The following is a 19,963-nucleotide window of genomic DNA, read 5'->3' as shown; positions in this document are numbered from 1 at the left end:
TTGCCCGCCCTGTCTCAGGGCTCAGCCTGAACACCCTGTACTTGTATGGGGCAGTGTGACGTAACAGCCATGACTTGCTACTATGTAGAAACTATACTGTACCAGTATATTGTCATTGAAAAAAAATAACAAATTTCCCCTCGTTTTTTTTTTTGTTTTTAAAGGGGCTCTCCGGGAATTAAGAAAATGAAAATACTTAAATATTCATTTATGATAAATATATTTCCAAAATACCTCTCATTAGTTATAATGGCTTGTTTAGTCTAGGGAGCAATCATTAGGAGAAATAAAATAGCCGCCGTCCCATTAGTCCACACATAACCAGTCCTAATCACACAGGAGGACAAGTTACTTTACAACACTGACATAAAGAGCTGCCTCATCTTACTCTCTGCTTGTCAGGGATTATGATCTGCAATACATCTGATAAGATCTTCAGCTGAATCTCTGTAGGAATGGAGTTCATGAGGAGACATGAAGTACAGAGAGGAGGGTGTGAATAATGAGCAGCAGCCCACAGTCTGTACTTAATGTCTCCTCCTGAACTCCATTCCCACAGAGATTAAGCTGAAGATCTTATCATCTGAATTCAGGATCATAACCCCTGGCAGATAGAGCATAGATGGGGCAGCTAAAGAGCTCAGTGTTGTGAAGTAACTTGCCCTGCGATTGGGACAGGTTTTGTGTGTACTAACAGGACAGCGGCCATTTTGTTTCCCCTGATGATTGCTCCCTAGACAACATGAGCCATTATAAATAACAAAAGGTATTTTTGAATATATTTATTATAAAGTAATATTTAAAAATTTTCATTTTCTTAAATTCCTGGAGAACCCCTTTAATGGTAATGCATTTCTGTGGGTGTCTCGGGATACACATTGGTGGTACATCACAGGGATACCTCACCACCATCCCCAGTCTGTGTTTAGTGACTAATCAAACACTAGAGTGAATTTGCAGTCGTGTTTGGTCTTTTCCAGGAGGTGATACAGTACATGCACATGGCCGTATCAGTTTTACGGTAAGACAATATACGGACAACGGCCATGTGCATGCCGCCTTTTGTGTGGGCCCTGTTAAAGATCTGCCTATTCTTGTTCACAAAAAACAAAGAATAGGACATGTTCTAGAATTTGCGGAACAGCCCAAGGATGACATAGAAATTAATGGGTCCGTGTGCAAACTGAAAAAAAAAAAATTGCGAAGCAGAGATGAGCTGAAAATACGGTCATGTGAACGTACCCTAGACCATAACAGGCGACTACAGCTACTTTCACATCAGCGTTTTTCCCGCTATTGAGATTTGTCATAGGATCTCAATACCAGAGGAAACGCTTCAGTTTTGTCCCCACAAAACTGAACAGAATGGAGTGCACCAGAATGTATTCCATTCCGTTGGGTTGTGTTCAGCATTTTTCAGTGCGGAGCAAAACAGATCTGTCATGAAACACAATGTTGGGGCTCATGCACACGAACATGTGCCACCCGGGCCCGTGCTGCGGACCGCAAATTGTGGGGCCACCTTATGCGGATCCATTCACTTAAATGGGGTCCGCACCGCAAAAAAGTAGTGCATGCAGTGCAGGAGGTACGGAGAGAAACCCCACAGAAGTACTCTGTAGTGCTTCCATAGGGTTCCTTGCCTCCGTTCCACACCGACCATCCGTGATGTGGTGCCAGAGCGGCCGGGGCCCACTGTTTGCGGGCCACAATACGGGCTCAGCTGGCACACGGTCGTGTGCATGAGTCCTAAATCAATGGTAAAGGATCAGTTTTCTCAGACACTAAAGAAAACTGAGCCATCATGGCTATTTTAGAGATAATACAACCGAAACCATTCAGAATGGATGCAGATTGTACTGTATATCTATCTGCACCGACTCATGCGGATTTTGACGCACATGTGTTGTGAATTTTCAATTGTCTCCAAACAGTTACTTGATGAGAGTTGTAGTAGTGAACAGCTGAAGAGCATGAGGTTGGAAGCCACTGATCATCATCTATAATGAAATTACTGAGCTGCTCACTGGATTTTATTAGTAGCTGGAATCCCAATTACGTTATTTTTTCCCCCCGTTTCTTATAAACCCAACGTATCCAGCATACAATGTCATACTGCAAGAAGGCACAGCCCAGGTCAAAATAAAATTAATATACAATCTTCTCACCAACAGTTCTCTAAACTCGAGTTCAGAAACTCTGCATAGTCTTAAAAGGAAGGAACATGGCCAAATGACCCTCACTGAGAACATTCATTAGAACCAAGCTTTGTACTCAAGTCCTCTCCACCACAATGGACTAAAGGGTTGACCCGTCGCTGTTGCGTGGGTGGAATCCCTCCCGGCGAGGGCTGTTGAGTTCTGCTTGGGTGGTGACAATGCAGCGCACGAGCAACGTGTCGTTTTTAATGAACATCCTCTGTCTTAAGGTTTGGATGGGCATGAAGGTGACATAACCAAAGCCCTTTGGGTTGCGGGCCATGGTCGGCCTCTGGAAGGCCAACAAGTCTGGTTTAGTGTCCATAATTTCCTCCTGGTCCTGCATACCGGATCCTTCAGACTGGTCCAGAATGGAGAGCCGGATGGTTCCCTGAAAAGGCCAGTGAAGGAGGTGGTCGTATTCGCCCTGCATGGTGTGCACGAAGAGGGAGATGTAGTTGGCACAACGAGGTGCGCTGGGCAACTGCAGGTGCATTCGAAGGCAAAGCTTATAGCCTGGTTTTCCTGTGTAAAATCCAGGACTGTGGATGACCACTGGTCTCTCCTCTTCCTGGTTCCTCAGGTGAGCACTAAAATGATTGATCTTCCATATGAAGACGCCATTGTACTGCTGTGCTTCTACCTCCATGAGCTTGTCCTCCAAGGCACGGACTGTGTTTTTCAACTCTGTCACCACGGAAGTCTGGTTTTCCATTTTGGCTATGAGCTCACGGATCTGATGGTCCTGAATCACCAGACGAGCTTCCAGCTGTTCAATGGTCTCCTTCATGCTCTGGGTTTGCTGGCTGGAGTCATGAGAGGAAGACGGCACTGGAAAAGATGGAGGAGCGGGTTCAAACTGGTTAGGGTCTAGACACATGCTGTCCATGTGGGAGGTCGGTGTGAAGGAACTGCTAACGCTTCTCAGGGTTTGCGCCATCATTCGCATGTGAGCCTGGGTGAACTCCTGCAAGTGCCGAGCAAGATCGTTCCTCTGCATCTGCCGGAAAGAGAACACATTAGGCTACATTAACCATACAGACCCAAGAGTACTGTTCATAAGGAGTAGGACTACTGAGCGGACCACATACTTAGCTAAAAAGTAGCAGTCGAGCTGCCGTACAAGATACACTGAATGTGTTTACCACAGCAGCACTAAAAACTAAAATGTATGTACAAGACTATAACTGCTATAATCAGGGCCGTCTTTAATATTGATTGGACCCTGGGCAAAAATTTACTTGGGCCCCCTGGATCCCGCCTTCCCACACCTTAGCAGGAAATCACACCCTCCACCACAACACACACACAAAAAACCCACACATCTGGTAGAGTCCAGTGAATGACTGTAAATACTTCCAGTTCTGAAGACTCCAGCGGCTCAGGATCAGTGCTCTGGGCTCAGGCTGGAAGTGGGCACCGCTCTGCAGGAAGGAGACCAGGGCTCGGCTCACCCTAGTGTTACAGTGCACACCAGCACCCCACAGTATGCCGTATAGCACCCTATAGTATACAGCACCACGCACTCCACACTATAGCACTCCACACTATACAGTACAGCAGTATAGCCCCCCTTACTATACAGCCCCTCCCACACAGTATACAGCCCCTCCCACACAGTATACAGCCCCTCCCACACAGTAGTTTACAGTATATTAACATAACAGCCCCTGTCACCTTTTTATGATGTAATCTTCACACAAAAAAGCTCCACAGTTAACTTCTGCAACACTCCTGGTAGGACCTGTGATGACCTCATAGCCATGTGACCAGTAATTACTAGGTTACTGGTCACATTGTGATGATGTCATTAAGGTCCTAGATCACAAGTTTAACACAGTACGATCATGATGCCTGTGTAGCTGACAGCTTGACACCCAGGGCAGTAGCTTGCAGGGCTCAAGAGGCAGCTGCCTTGGGCCCCCCAGGAGCAACTGGGCCCGGGGCAGCTGCCCCTTTTGCCCCTTGGTGAAGACGGCCCTGGCTATAATACTGCTCCTATGTACAAGGATATAACTACTATAATACTGCCTCCTGTGTACAAGAATATAACTACTATAATACTGCCTCCTGTGTACAAGAATATAACTACTATTATACTGCTCCTATGTACAAGACTATAACTACTATAATACTGTCTCCTATGTACAATGATATAACCACTATAATACTGCCCCTATGTACAAGAATATAACTACTATAATACTGCCTCCTATGTACAGGAATATATGTTTTCATGGTAATTTTAAGCAACACATTAGTTAACCTACCTTTTCTTTGCATCCAAAGTGACTATAGGTACATGGAATTGGAGCCTTGTTGCAGTCCATGTCATAGTGATCAGCCAGCTTGAGGGAAAACAAAAAACAAAAAAAAACAAAATAATAAAAAAAAAAAAATCAGTTACGTGGAATTATACTAGAGAAAACCATGTTTACGGTATAAAATCTTTGCCGGTATAACCGTTCTCAAGTTAGACGAAACGACTTCACGATCTACATGAAATTATGACACGTAAATTGGAAACGGCCAAACTTGCCACGACCCTGTGGACGCAATGTTACAGCGCAGTGCACAGACAGATTTCCCCAGCACTGACTGACTGCTGGGAGTTTCTGCAGCTGCTCCCCATCTCCATCAACAAGATTTCTATATTTTGGTTGAAACTTCAGCTCCAGTGCGCCAATCAGATATTAAAAGGGTATTCCCATCGTAGACAAAGGGGGCATATTGCTAGGATATGCCCCCATTGTCTGTTAGGTGCGGGTCCCACAGCTATATCGAGAACGGAGCGGGGAGCGCTGTGGCTGGAGGACCCCAGATTTCCCAGGGTCCGTCCACCACCAAGTGCTAATCCCTGCCTCTCCCATAGAAGTGAACGGGAGCGTGCCGCGCATGCACGACCCATGCTCCCATTTATTTCTATGGGGCAGGCGGCAATAGCCGAGCCAGCGCTCTGCTATTTTCGGCGGCCCCATAGAAATGAATGGAGGGCGGCTTTGCATGCGCAGTGCGCTCTCTTTCACTTTCAGGGCTCCGTTCTTGATATAGGTGCGGGTCCTAGCGGTGGGACCCGCACCTATAAAGACAATGGGGGCATATCCTAGCGATATGCCCCCATTGTCTGAGATGAGAAAACCCCTTTAATGACACACATACATATATATATATTATTTTGAGCAGCCAGGTTAATGCCTTGTGAAAGTCTTTCCTACCTGTTTCCGGGCGAGATCAGTCTGGCAGTATTCACATGTCACATAGGCCAGGGGGCAGGTCTGCTCGTGACCCTGCAGTATAAATGGCAGAAGGTTAAAGTACTAGAGACACACCTTAAAGAAATGTTCTGGGCAAAACTGATTCACTGTGTTACATCAAGTGGTGGTCTGAGTAGGCGGCGCATGACAGAGGTTCCTAGAAACCACAGACAATCCCTGTGTCAAGCCCCGCCTCCTCAGGATCGGGACCAGGTATAAATCAGTGCATCGGTTTTGCATTTTAGGCATTACTACAGGTATGCTATAAAATGCCTGATTGCGGGTCTCACCTCTAGTACCACAAGGGGTCCTGTGACACCCATTTCCCCGATTCACAGCTGCCTCAGTTTCCACTGAGTTCAATGCAGGCAGCGCACAGGACTTACAGTAGGAGATAAGCAACTGTCTGTTTCTGTAACGCCCAAAGACTTCAATGGGAAGGGCCTCGCTTGTTAACTCTTAACTCCCCCTGCCTGTTCTCACCTCCTCTGGGACCTGCACATATCAGGGCATGTCTTGCATCCTCCTCCAGACACCTACCAGCCGCTCCTCGTAGGACATCTCCACCAGACAGTTTTCACATGACACCAGCCGCCTGGGACACTCGTCCTCCATGTGCTGCTGCAGCTGGCTCCTCTGGAAGAACTGCTGGCATAGTCTGCACTCCACGCTGGCAAACTGACAGGCCGCCAAGTGATGCTGCAAAGGAGCAAAGTGAAAAAACAAGCCTAAGAGCCACAATCTGCAAAGCGTCAAACTGCACGACAGACATCTTCCGACAACATTTCCCCGTCCGTCCGGGGCAGTGTTGTCAAGAAGAGCTTGCGTGCAGTCCTCTGGTCACGGATAGAGGTGTTAGGACATAGGGTCTGCTAACCTCCAGATGCCTCAGCTCCATCTTGGCCACGCAGTCTTGGCTCGGACATTTCACAGTAAGGGAAAGAATCTCCCTTTTGGCAAAGTTGTCCGGGAAGAGCTGGTTCTCCAGGAGGAGGTCGTTATCCACAGGACACTTGGATCCCGCATCTCTGGAAGACAAAGCAAATGAAGAAAATTATACAATTATGAAGTAACTATGACCCCCCCCCCCCCCAGAAATACTAGCACCTGCAATCAGACAAGCCGGCTTAGGCCTCACGCACACGGTCCTTGCCCGGCTATGCCTGTATTTCATCCCTCAAACATTTGAATGGGTCCACAATCCGGAAGTGCTTCCGTGGGCGCTCTCTCCGTGCCTCCGCACCCCCGGGCATTGGGGACTGCAAATTGCATCCGTGTGCATGAGGCCTTAGAATTATAGGGTCATCCTTATCGGGAAACTTACGGTAGGTCCAAAATATATAAATGTCTGATAGGTGCGCTTCCCAGGGCTAGGAACTGCAACTAGCTCTCCGTCTTGCCTTCCCGGAAATAAAGAGGCTTGCGCATGCGCAGTTCTCTCCACTCACCTCAGTGGGAGTATGCTCAGCTATATCTGGAGCACCCCAGGAAGTGAAGGGAGAGGGCTGTGCGTGTGCAGTAGGAGATGAAGGACATCCCACAGATATGCCGTCATGTTCCGGACGGGACTAACCCTTTAATGCCAATGTAAGCTACTCCTACCTGAAAACAGTCAACAAGAAGGTTGACCCGAGGGGAGAGATGCAGGACCCTCCACTTCATTATATTACAGATGAATTGATTTCAGAGGGCATCTTGTACTGAGCCACTTAAAGGGGTACTCCCATCTCAGACAGCGATATGCCCCCATTGTCTGATAGGTGCGGGTCGCACACCTACAATGAGAACGAAGCGGGTGCGTTGTGGCTGGAGGACTCTGGATTTCCCGGGGGTCCGTTCACCACCAAGCGCTGCTCCCATAGAAGTGAATGGGAACGCACCGCGCATGCATGGCTCATGCTCCCATTCATTTCTATGGGGCAGACGGCAATAGCCGAGCCAGCGCTCGGCTATATTCGGCGGCCCCATAGAAATGAATGGAGGGCGGCTGCGCATGCGCAGTGCGCCCTCCGTTCATTTCCGGCTCAGTTCTCATTGTAGGTGCGGGTCCCAGCACCTATCGGACAATGGTGGCATATCCTAGCGATATGCCCCCATTGTCTGAGATGGGAAAACCCCTTTAAAAGGGGAATGCCCTCAAACATTTATAGCAGGACAGCTGCATCTATTTTGACAGTAGGGGTCTCCCAACGCTGGGACCACCCGGTGAGGCAGGTGATGGGCACCAAACACAAGCACATACATGCATGCATCTCTCTTCCATCACAGAGGCAGCTGAGCACAATGTGTGCAGTCACCTCGATCCATCATCTGCCACCAGGTGGGACAGGGTTTTGGGGGGGGGGGGGGGGGGGAGACACACATTGATTTTGGAATCAGATGTCACAAGTCGTATCCAGAAGTGCAAGACATCTACGTCATAGGAGATGACCAATGTCTGGGGTGGGATACCCCTTTAATCTCCCCCTGTTATGAGACAATAATTCTGCCTGGGCTTTAAAATACCCATTTATATTATTTTTAAGGCTTTTTTCCCCCCCACACACAGAAGTGTGAAGAATATTTCAGGCCTTTAACAGGCACCGTGGTCGTCGCAGATCGAGGTACACCGCTCCGGATCCCCGCTGAGAGTGGCTCCAACCTGTATTGCAGGCATCCTCAAACTGCGGCCATCCAGCTGTTGTAAAACTACAACTCCCACAATGCCCTGCTGTAGGCCGATACCTGTAGGCTGTTCGGGCATGCTGGGAGTTGTAGTTTTGCAACAGCTGGAGGGCCGCAGTTTGAGGATGCCTGCATGTAGTACCAAATGTCCCCTGCAGTGGTCGCTGTAACCTAGGTGGATGACTAGTTTTTGCAGAAGGGAAAATTCCCCCCTCCCCCCCCATTTCCTCATCTCTGCCACCATAACAAAGGGCAGGCTTTACGACCTGCATGTGATCGGCTACAAACAGGACGCGGTGAAAGTTGACAATCGTTTTGGAGGATGTGATGGGGCAGAGGAAGGACAATCCGCTCATGGAAATGGGTGAAGGCGCTGACCTGTGGGGTTCAGTTTACTCACCTGCTTCCTCCAGCAGGTTCAGCGCAGCGCAGCCGGACCCCCCATTTCCTATTCACTTCCTGCAAATCCCTGCCGATTCTTATGAAAACCGCACCCACAGCGGCGAGAGAGCGGGAGGGGGCCGAGCGCTACCTCCAACGCTGCGCGTCTGCTCTCACACTGGGGTCTGTGGTTTTGTGCTCTGCTAATCTGCCACAGAAATTCTAAGAAGCCTGCACTAATCGAGCAAGAACGGCTGCAAAGGGAGCAAACTACTGGGTCTGAGCACCCAAAGTCAAATTCATTAAAGGGGTCCTCTCACTTCTGCAAATGGCTTTTATCATGTAGAGGAAGGTAATACAAGGCACTTACTAATGTACTGGGATTGTCCATATTGCTTCCTTTGCTGGCTGGATTCATTTTCCCCATCACATTATACACTGCTCATATCCAGAGGTTACGACCACCCTGTAATCCAGCAGCGGTGATGGCGCTTGCGCATTATGGCACAAAACGCCAGTCTATGTGTGCTACCACAGTCCTAGCCACCAGAGAGGTCGGCGCTTTTTCCTATAACATGCAAGCACGACCACCACTAATGGATTGCAGGGTGGTCGTAACCATGGAAATGGAGCAGTGTATAATGTGATAGAAAAATTAATCCAGCCAGTAAAGGAAGCAATATGGACAATCACAATACATTAGGAAGTGCCTTGTATTAACTTTCTCTACATGATAAAAGAGACTTGCTGAAGCGAGACAACCCTTTTAAAAGTGTCGTCCAGGATTCTGATATTCTCGGGATGGGCCATCAATATCCGGTCAGTGGGTGCGACACCCTGCACCCCTGATGCTTGGCTGTTACCTTGAAGCCCTGGAACGGCCTAGCTCTGTCCATCTGCAGCCCTGCTTCCATTCACTTCCAGCAGCGCTGCATTTACCATGTCCATCCACTACACAATGGATGGCGCTGTGTAATCCCGACAGAAACTTACAGTGCCAGTGTAAGTAATTGCTGATCGGCGGGGGTGCGGGGTGTCAGACCCCTTTCATTTTTATATTGTTGGCTGGGTCATCAATATCAAAATCCTGGACAACCCTTTGTGGGGCCAGTTTGACATTTTTCCCCCATCTTTGTGCTGACAACTTGCAACTATTGCAAGAATTTCTGCAGTTGTCGCGCGACTTTCCAAGGCACAGGGAACCGCTGAAGCCATTATACCCAAAAGTCTCTGAGAACCTGTCATGCAAAGACCTCTCAGGTCCTGCACTAAGCTTAAAGGGGTTATCCAACCCCTTATAATGACCGATCCCCTAATGCCCAGGCCGCTCAGGTTATACTTACCCCACTCCTCAGGGACGAGAATAGCTTCTGATCCCCGTACAGCCCCCGCTGCATCTCCCGACAGCAGGCCGTGACAGGGACATGCCGTGACACTGGGGAGGCTCGTGCCCATTGTGGCCTGCTATTCTCCTATTGGCTGATCCCCCCTTCCCCCATCCAGTATGTTTTGATCCGCGTGACGGGGAGTAAAAGCGGCAGCCGTGTGGGGATCAGAAGCGAAGTGTAACCTGAGGAAATGGTATTTATCATGTAGACAAGTGAATACAAGGCGCTTACTAATGTATTGTGATTGTCCATATTGCCTCCTTTGCTGGCTGGATTCATTTCTCCATCGCATTATACACTGCTCATTGCCAAGGGCTGCTACCACCGCTCCAGCGCAGATACGAGGTGGCAGGTAGTAGCTGCTGTGCATGTGTGACTATGCGTACGCCCACGGTCCAGGCCGCCAGAGCTTGTTCCGATAGAGTCCAAGTACGACCACAGCTGCTGGACTTCAGGGTGGTCGTAACCCCTGGATAAGAGCAGTGTATGTATAACGTGATTGAAAAAAAATAAAAATAATAAAAAATAAAAATGAAGCCAGCAAAGAAGGCAATATGGACAATCACAATACATTATAATAAATGCTATTCGCTGACTCAGACAACCCCTTTAACAAAATACCGGTTTTGCCCGGAGTGTGAGAAAATGACGCAGTCCTCCAAGTTGCTGACGGCTGCTCTTCAGACTCCAGCATAGACGCGCTTTATCAGTGGGACGAGGAGACACGTCTGCCATCAGGGCAGGTCCGGTAACTCCCGTGCACATGAGCTGGGTCTGGCTGACTCATCCATCATGCAGCGGATAAGTCCACGTTTCCTGGTTATGGCTTATTGACGGAGATTTCGGCTGCTGCATGTGCAGGTCTGTAACCAGAACAAATCCCCTTTAACCCCTAAAAGACTGGGCCCGCTTTGATTTTTGATTTCAACTCCCCACGTTCCAATAGCCATAACTTATTTTTCCGTTCACGTAGCCATATGAGGGCTTATTTTTTGGGAATAAAAAATAAAATAATTGACAAGATTTTGGGAGTTTTAACATTAGATTTTTATTTTGTTTTATATTTCTACCTGTAAAATTGGGATGGGGCGATTTAAAGGGAACCTGTCACCTCAAAAATGCATCTACACCCGCCAGCAGCCTGGTAATAATCATATTGAAGTCAAGGTAATCGTGCCCCCTAACCGTCCCCTCTTGCCTGAGAATGACAGCCTGCAGTGCGGCCGCGATTCCCCAAGTCTCGCGCAAGCGTGGTTACCTTGACTTCAAGCTGGCCGGCACTATAGCGCTGATTGAGACCAAAACTGCGTAGTTTGAACTTATGCAGCATCGGACAACAGGATGCAACATATGATTATTAACAGGCTGCGGGCTAGAGCTGTTGCGATTTCAAATTTTCCCCCTTAGGGGCCAGAACCTGGGATCTTTTAATCCCTTGTCCTATTCACCATGATAGAGCTCTATAGGGTGAATAGGACCTCACACTCTCCCTGCTGCCCTGTGCATAGTACACACAGCAGCAGGGAGCTGACCATGGCAGCCAGGGCTTCAGTAGCGTCCTGGGTGCCATGGTAACCGATCGGAGCCCCAGGATTACGTTGCTGAGGCTCCGATTAGAAGCTGCCACTGACACTAATGAGGGGGGAGGGGAGGGGACACTGTGGCCACTGCCACCAATGATTTTAATACTGGGGGGTTTGAGGGCAGCGCACTGCACCACCAATGATAATTAACCTTTAATACAGGAGGCGGGTACTGGCAGCAGATCAGCGGCAGTTAACCCCTCAGGTGCCGCACCTTAGGGGTTAACTGCCACTGATTGCAGCTCCCTGTCAGAGGCAGGGTGCCGGCTATGTGATTCTGCTGCCGGCACCTGCCTCCTGTATTAAAAGTTAAAGAGGACCTTTCATGAGAAGGCTACACAGAGCAGCGCCCAGGGATCTCCCTGTACTTACTACTATTCCTGGGCGCCGCTCAGTTCGCTCGCTGTGCCCCCATTACTGTCTCCTGCTCCGTATACGAATTACTACTATCAGAGCAATGGAGAGGAGACCTCAGCTTCTCTGCTGAGCGTTCCTTCTCCCTGGTTGTAACGTTCTGCGCTGCGATTGGACAGCGCTACAGCCAGGGAGAAGGAACGCCCAGGAGAGAAGCTGATGTTTCCGCCCCATTGTTCTGATAGTAGTAATTAGCATACGGAGTAGGAGACAGTAATGGGGGCACAGCGAGCGAACGGAGCGGCTCCCAGGAATAATAGTAAGTGCAGGGAGATCCCTGGGCGCCGCTCTGTGTAGCCTGGTAACTTAAAGTCCGGACCCATTTAAAGTCCTGCTATCATTGGTGGCACAGTGCGCCCGCCCCTCTCTCCCCATTGGTGGCAGCTGCGGCACAGGGTGGTAGGGAAACACCGCTTCCTTCTCCCCTGTGCTACTGAGAGAACATGAGCGCGCTCACAGCAGCGGCCATGATACTAGACCGTGCAGCAGCACAGCCCAGTATCGAAAAAAAAATAAAAATGGAAGTCCCGGTATCTTATTGATACCGGGACAAAGGTATCAAAATTTCGATACCCGCAACAACCCTACTGCGGGCTACTATGAGGTACTGCTGGTGGGTGTAGATGCATTTTTGAGGTGACAGATTTTTGTGCGTTTTTGAATTTTTTTTACTTTACCATTAGCCACATTGGAGGCTAGAACCGTTCCCCGTCACCCAGGTGTCTGCTGTATGATACAGCTGGCACCCACCCTGTATGGAGCGGGCTCACCGCAGCAGCCCGTTCCTTGCAATTTCACATGATGCCGTACATATACATGTATATTCTGAGGATAGGTCATCAATATCTGCTCGGTGGGCGTCCAACAATCTAAACCCCAGCCAATCAGCTTCTTGAAGAGGTCTGCGATATCGCACTCATCGTAGTTACAGTTCAGTCTCTTTCAACTGAATGGGATTGAGCTGTAATACCAAGCACAGCCACTACACAACGCATGGCGCTGTGATCCCTTTAACCGGCTCATCAGCAGGGGACCTAGAGTTGGGTGCCCACCGATTTCATGACCTATCCTAAGCATAGATCATCAATATTAAACTTTTGGAGATGCCCCTTTAAAGGGCTATACCCATCTCAGACATATCCTAGCAATATGTCAGATCGGTGCGGGTCCTATCTTGAGGAATACTCATGCTCATCCTTCACTGCTATGGGTGTTCCAAAAATATCCGAGCAAGGAAGTCTCATAGCAGTGAATGGAGAGCGCACAGCAATGTTTCCATTCATCATCAGAGCCAGCTTTAGGCTATTTTTACCCCATAGAGGTTAGTAGAGTTGTGGCTGCGCTTGCGCAGTGTGCTTTCCTTTAATCCAGAAGCACCATACTAGAGATAGGTGCGGGTTCCACCCCAGGAATCCTCTCCTAGCTCACATGATGGCATATTGCTAGGATATGCTATCAATGTCCAATATAGGAATACCCCTTTAAAGGACAAGTCCTGCTAAGACAGGCACATCCTGGACTCAGGCCCAACTCTGGTGAACCCACTGGCTCGTAAGATCGGGGGGTGCTCACGTCCTAGTAGCTGATATGAGCAGAGCCCTTTTGAAGGGAAACTTTTTCCTCTCCATCGAGTCTCAAAGACGTATGGCCAGAGTGGAAATATGAAGCTGTGGCGACCGTGATGTCATCAGCGTCACACACCAAGGGCCTGGAAAATTATCTTAATCTCACGGCTTGTGGAAACAGACTGTGTAAGGTCGGTGGAGCTGAAGTCAGGCCCATGAGCAGAACTCACCTTATAGACTTCAAGATGCAAGCTTTACAGAAGCGGTGGCCGCACGGGGTCTGCAGCGGCTCCCTCAGTGCCATGAGGCAGATGGGACACTCGTACTTGCTCTCTAGAGGGGGGTCAAACTCCACATCGTATCCCTGCATGTCCTCCATGAGCAGGCTGGAGGGGTTCCCCCCGGGGGTCTCCACGGAGGGACTGGCGACATCCTCCTTGGTGTTCAATGCACAAGCGGCCATCGCTCCGCAGCAAGCGTCATCTGAATCCCACGGCTCAAAGCTGGAGTTCACGAGACTCATAGTAACGAAGCTTCTATGGGTCTCTGCACCATCTAAAAGAGGAGACAAACAGAATATGTGAGTAATGGCAGCCGTGTGTGGCCCCCAGGAGCCACAGGGTTAACCTTGCTTTGGTTCAGCATAGCTATATCGAAGGCAAACGCTGCTGCGCGAATATACGTCTGGTGTGCACCTCATTATCATAGCTAACCACGCCCACAAAAAAATAAAGTAAAAATAAAAAAAAACACCAAAACACTACAAACACACGAAAAACGGTGTGACTATTCAGGAAGCCATAGACCGTATAGCGTGAACAGCGCCAGGATGGCCTACACCGATACACTGTACCAAATCCTCTGCTGTGAGAAGTACTAGGCCTGCGGCCGCTGTGGCATGCCTGGATTTGTAGTTCTGAGGCAGCTGGACAGCCCTGGGTTGCAGATAGCCTGACATAAGCCAGATAGGGCTGCCGGGAAATTCCCCCGACTGCTTTCCTTTTCCGTCAGGACGTACATTCCCAAGATTCCAGGAGGAACCGCAAGCGACAGGGGAAGGTCCGACCTCAGCAAAGGGTTAATCAGTCACTGCAGCCAACAGACCGGACCGACCGCCCTTTAAGACGGAGGAGGACGGACTCAAGGCCGAGAGCAATGGACGGCAGGGAGACAACGGGAACCACCAGCCATGACTCATACAGAAGAAGTCCTTTTATCCGGAGCGCCTGATAATCCGCTACGAGGCACAGACAGCCCCACCACACTGGAGTAACAGGAAGGTGCCCGACAGTCCGGCCCTGGGGCACACGCTGGCGCCACCAAGATGTCTGTCAGTCTGACACCTTTATCTATCAGATATAAAACCGTACAACGCCACTTTTTTCCTACGGAGATAAGAGGCGCCCACGTTTACACGGAAGAAATAAACCAAGTAGATTAAAAGAGGAGCAACAGCAACTAGAGAGCAAAAATAATGTCTGGAATCCGTAATTGGCTGCTATGGACTACTGCTCCCATCTTCCCTTGCGTTAGTTTGGGTAAATTATCCTCAGGAGCACAAGTCACTACGTACAGCGGGGGCGGGGAACCTTTTCCTGCCGAGGGCCATTTAGATATGTGTAACGCCGATCGCGGGCCATACAAAATGTTACTGCTATATTTGGTCAAACATATAACTGACTTAGGGATAAGGCTACTTTCACACTAGCGTTAATGTTTTCCGGTATTGAGATCCGTCATAGGGTCTCAATACCGGAAAAAAAAAATACCGCTTCCGTTTTATCCCCATTCACTGTCAATGGGAACATAACTGAACAGAGCGCTCCGTTCTCATACCGGAGAGCAAACCGCAGCATGTTATAGTTTGCTCTCCGTCCTGGGATGCGGAGGAAGACGGATCCGGCATGACCCCTCAATGCAAGTCAATGGGGACGGATCCATTTTCTCTGACAATAAAAAACAGATCCGGTGCCTATTGACTTTCAATGGAGTTCATGACGGATCCGTCTTGGCTATATTAAAGATAATACAACCGGATCCGTTCATGACAGATGCAGACGGTTGTATTATCAGTAACGGAAGCGTTTTTTGCTGAATCCAGCAAAAACGCTAGTGTGAAAGTAGCCTAAGTTACAGAAATCACGCTTTAATTAAAGGGGTTTTGCACTTTGTTTTAACTGATGATCTATCCTCTGGATAGATCAGCTTCTGACCGACACCCGGGACCCCCGCCGATCAGCTGTTTCAGAAGGCAGCGGCTCTCCAGCAGTGCCCCGGCCTTCTCACTGTTTACCGCAGGCCCAGTGATGTCACGACTTGTATCAACTAGCGTGGGCGGGGCTAAGCTCCATTCAAGTGAACAGAGCTTAGCCCCGCCCACGCTAGTTGATACTAGTCGTGACGTCACTGGGCCTGTGGTAATCAGTGAGAAGGCCGCGGCGCTGCTGGAGAGCCGCTGCCTTCTCAAACAGCTGATCGGCAGGGGTCCCAGGTGTCAGACCCCCGCCAGTCAGATGCTGATAATCTATCCAGAGGATAGATCATGAGTTAAAACAAACTGCAGAAACCCTTTAAAAAAATCCAGAGCGCTGTATTCTTGCATCACAAAAGGACCAAATATAGCGGTCTAATTTTTAAGTTGAGAATGTTATATATTATTATCTTAATGGCAGCCAAGCTCACCCCAGAGTGGTCCACCCATTTTCCACTCTACCTGCCTCCGATCAGACTCCCATCAGACCCCCCAACCTACGTCAGCCTCCGATCGGCCTCCCATCAGACCCCCCCAACCTACGTCAGCCTCCGATCGGCCTCCCATCAGACCCCCCCCAACCTACGTCAGCCTCCGATCGGCCTCCCATCAGACCCCCCCCCCCAACCTACGTCAGCCTCCGATCGGCCTCCCATCAGACCCCCCCCCCCAACCTACGTCAGCCTCCGATCGGCCTCCCATCAGACCCCCCCCCACCTACGTCAGCCTCCGATCGGCCTCCCATCAGACCCCCCCCCCCCAACCTACGTCAGCCTCCGATCGGCCTCCCATCAGACCCCCCCCCCAACCTACGTCAGCCTCCGATCGGCCTCCCATCAGACCCCCCCCCCAACCTACGTCAGCCTCCGATCGGCCTCCCATCAGACCCCCCCCAACCTACGTCAGCCTCCGTTCGGCCTCCCATCAGACCCCCCCCAACCTACGTCAGCCTCCGATCGAACAGCTGAACAATCAAATATTGTGGATTACTGGATTCGCCCGCAGCAGATTTATTGCAGAAATTTCTGCACCTTAAAGAGTCAAAGTTTTCATAAATCTGTCTTAGAGATGTATCAAAGATTTGGATGGGTGGGTGTCGGAGCGCTGAGACCCCCACCAAGCACTAGAAGGGGGCCGGAGAAGCACTTTCTGCTCGCTGCAGTGAGGGGTGAGCGCGATACATGGGCGCTTCTCTCTCCCCGTTCTAGTGATCAGTGTGGGTCTGACGGCTGAGACCCCCAATAATGGCTAGAACGAGGAGTGTCTACGACATATCAAAAGGTTTTATAAAAACTCAGTGACCCTTTAAAAGGAGTATTCCCATCTGTGACACTACGATATGCCTGATAGGTGCAGGTCTTGGAGGTGGGACCTGCGCCTTTCACCACATGGTACAAAGGCATGGGATGCGGGGGGGTTTTCCCAGTGAATTTCCCCAAGGTAAACTAGAGAGAAGAAAAAGAAAAAACAAAAAAAAAAAAAAAACACACACACACACACACACACACACGTGAACCCAACACCTGCCACATTTGTACAGCAGATGCCGGGTCCTTAAAGATGTCGCCTGCTCAGGAGCGGAGCCATAGCCGCCAAGTGCAAGCAGAGCCCGCGATCGGAGACAACTGATCACAGACGTCTGAACGGTCATTTACTAGCAGTTTCGCCGCCTCAGTGCAGCCCCCCCCTGTATTCAACTATATCCGCATCCTTGGAACTCATACAGTTGAAATCAGGACATAGAGTCCCAGGAAACGCAGGACTATTCTGCAGGAACCGGGATGGTTGGGAGGAATGCACCGGACGATTCACCCTCGCTTTACCTCCCCAAAAATAACATTATTATTATTTATATATAAAATATGAAGTGATCAAAAAAGGTCACACACACCACAAAATGGTATCAATGAAAAATCCGGAACATCCTCAGACATAAACACAAACGTTATGGGGCCAGAAGACAGCGATGCAAAGTAAATACCGTACATTAAAAAAATATATTAGAACATAAAAACTAAGAAAAACATACTGGCTGTAATCGGAGAGACGGCGCTGAAGAAAGTTTTGTATTTTAAGGTAGGGAAGTCCCGATACCAGCATCGGGACCAATACCGGACATTTACACGAGTACTTGTGCAAATGTCGCCGATACCTCGTGGCCCTGCAGCGGGCCTGTGTCCCAGATCAGCGGTGGGTGCTGCGGGTCCTATGTTGTCTGCCGGGCGGCGGCGTTGCTCCCAGCGGATCAGTGTGTGGGGGGGTGGACATATAATAGTGATCCCCAACCAGTGTGCCTTTCAGCTGTTGCAAAACTACACCTCCCAGCATGCTCGCACAGCCAAAGGCTGTCCGGGCATGCCTAGGAGTTGTAGTTTTGCAACAGCTGGAGGCACACTGGTTGGGGATCACTATTATATGTCCATTTATTAACCCTTGTACAAAGGAAAAGTAAAGCAGTTGTCCATAGCAACCAAATTCCAGCTTTCATTTCTATCACTTGCCATCAGCAACTGTGCCACTGTTATAATTGGTATCGGTAAGTACTTAAATAAAAGTATCAGTACTCAGTCTTAAAAAAAAAAAAAATCATCAGGACATCCCTAATTTTAAGCCATTGTAGGACTTGTTTAGCGCGGTCAAAACTGCTGATGGCCTCCTTTTAAATAAAAATATTCGGATAAAATGTAACTCCCCCGTCCAGATAACACTGCAGCAGACACGGCGACACGCGATGACGACAGACGGTAAGAAGTCTAGTTTAGGGAAATATACAAACATTTTAAAAAATTACATATTTTTTAGAAACAAGACAGCGACCTGTTGTAAGAATTATCACATGTGCGGTGTAATTAAAGGGGTTGTACAGAGAGCGGGCTTGTAAGGTACAGACCTTGAGATCCATAGCTTAGACCCCCCCCCCCAGGAAGGAATACGGGGCCCCTGCTCCCCCCTGGAAAGGGGACACACATGAGCAGGTTACTGGGACCTTCCATAATGTCTGACTACTTAGAGGCAGAGATCGGTCTGTACCATTGTCAGGATGGGGGTGTCCCAGCAGTCAGAGGGTACAGCTACAGGTCATGTGGTACAACCCCTCTCAGGACTCGGTCGTGTTGTGGAGAATCTTGGAGCCGCCATGACAAACGTATCAGCACGGATATAACGCACGTCCCTCCCCGGCCCCTGCGGCTGCTCTACCCCCAGCACTCATACCCCCAGCACTCACCAGCTCTGGCCTCGTCCCCCGCTCCCGGTTTCACTCTCGGACGGTAGCGACTTCCTTTTCTAAGTAAATGACACCCAAGTTCGACGTGCCGCGCACCACGTGACACGGAGCACGTGACTAGTCGATTTTCCCCCCCACCACGCCCCTAGGTTGGGTCATGTGACCTCTAAAGTCAGGCGAGCTAGAGCCGGTGGGACTGGAAGAAACCAAAAAGAAGGGGTGTAAAGGACGGGACACGGCGGGTAAATAGAAGGGTATAGGGAAGGGGGATTGGAGTAGAGGAGGCGTGGTCGTGAATGTTTTCAGTGTTGTCCTCTGACAGCTCCGCTCCACCAATCAGCGCTTACTACTCCCAGTTCTCTCGTCCAACCAGCGCCTGATCCTTATAGAATGGGCGGGGCGTTCGGCTACATGTTATTTAGGAACTGAGTGGCACTAGGGAAAGTGTAAGTTACCATAGCAACCAATCGGGTGGCGGCTTTCAATTTGCAAATGGCCTTTGAAAAATGAGAGCTGGAATCTTATTGGTTGCTATTGGTTGTATTTCTCCCTTGCGCCAGTTTTCCACATTGGGCTCAGCCCAATGCGATAGAAAGTGTCTTTTGTCTGCCGTGTTCCCCATGCTGTACACAGACATACACAGCCAGTGGCGTACATAGAGAAGTAAGGGCCCCATAGCAAGGATCAAACCGGGCCCCGCCCACAGGACAGAAGGGTCTCTGCCTAAACCCTTTATAATGACCCTTGGGCCATTCCTCCGCTGCTTCATTTGCTAAAAGTTGTTCCTTTAGAGCAGGGGTACTCAACCTGCGGACCGCGGTCCGGACCCCTGCAGTGGGGTGCTAATAGGGTGGCCAGACGTCCGGTTTTAGGCCGGACAGTCCGGTTTTCAGGCTCCCTGTCCTCCGTCCGGCGCAGTGCCTGGACGGACACAGGGATGTCCTCCTTTTCAGTAGCTCACGTCTCAGACAGCAGCATTGTGCTGTCTGAGCGTAAGCTGCAGGAACTGACCGGGCTTCTCTCACCCCCAGTCAGTCAC

The 19,963-nt window shown here is 49.7% G+C and overlaps 1 protein-coding gene across 2 annotated transcripts; it reads right to left on the bottom strand.

The window, feature by feature from the left end:
• Nucleotides 1-1,996: 1,996 nt before the first annotated feature.
• Nucleotides 1,997-19,182, bottom strand: TRAF6 (TNF receptor associated factor 6). Of its 2 annotated transcripts, none has more exons than XM_044269827.1 (7): nucleotides 18,729-18,862; nucleotides 13,678-14,002; nucleotides 6,330-6,480; nucleotides 5,993-6,151; nucleotides 5,414-5,485; nucleotides 4,469-4,546; nucleotides 1,997-3,198 (listed from the first exon to the last, which is right to left on the bottom strand). In XM_044269827.1, exons 2-7 carry the CDS (start codon nucleotides 13,968-13,970, stop codon nucleotides 2,299-2,301), a joined length of 1,653 nt encoding a protein of 550 aa, XP_044125762.1. In that variant the 5' UTR covers nucleotides 13,971-14,002; nucleotides 18,729-18,862; the 3' UTR covers nucleotides 1,997-2,298. The 2 variants fall into 2 exon arrangements, with proteins under 2 accessions (XP_044125762.1, XP_044125761.1); XM_044269826.1 differs by lacking the exon at nucleotides 18,729-18,862 and adding an exon at nucleotides 18,925-19,182 and having other exon boundaries at nucleotides 1,998-3,198.
• Nucleotides 19,183-19,963: the final 781 nt, after the last annotated feature.

The sequence above is a fragment of the Bufo gargarizans genome, chromosome 10 (assembly GCF_014858855.1).
Source record: "Bufo gargarizans isolate SCDJY-AF-19 chromosome 10, ASM1485885v1, whole genome shotgun sequence".
NCBI classification, from domain to species: domain Eukaryota; kingdom Metazoa; phylum Chordata; class Amphibia; order Anura; family Bufonidae; genus Bufo; species Bufo gargarizans.
This window is presented reverse-complemented; position numbering and strand designations above follow the sequence as displayed.

Coding starts and splice junctions, on each gene's coding strand:
- TRAF6 (XM_044269826.1), bottom strand. CDS start 13,970: ATGAGTCTCGTGAACTCCAGCTTTGAGCCGTGGGATTCAGATGACGCT. Junction 6,152..6,329: donor TGGAGCTGAGGCATCTGGAG/GTTAGCAGACCC, acceptor GCTCCTTTGCAG/CATCACTTGGCGGCCTGTCA. Junction 5,486..5,992: donor TGTCCTACGAGGAGCGGCTG/GTAGGTGTCTGG, acceptor TTTATACTGCAG/GGTCACGAGCAGACCTGCCC.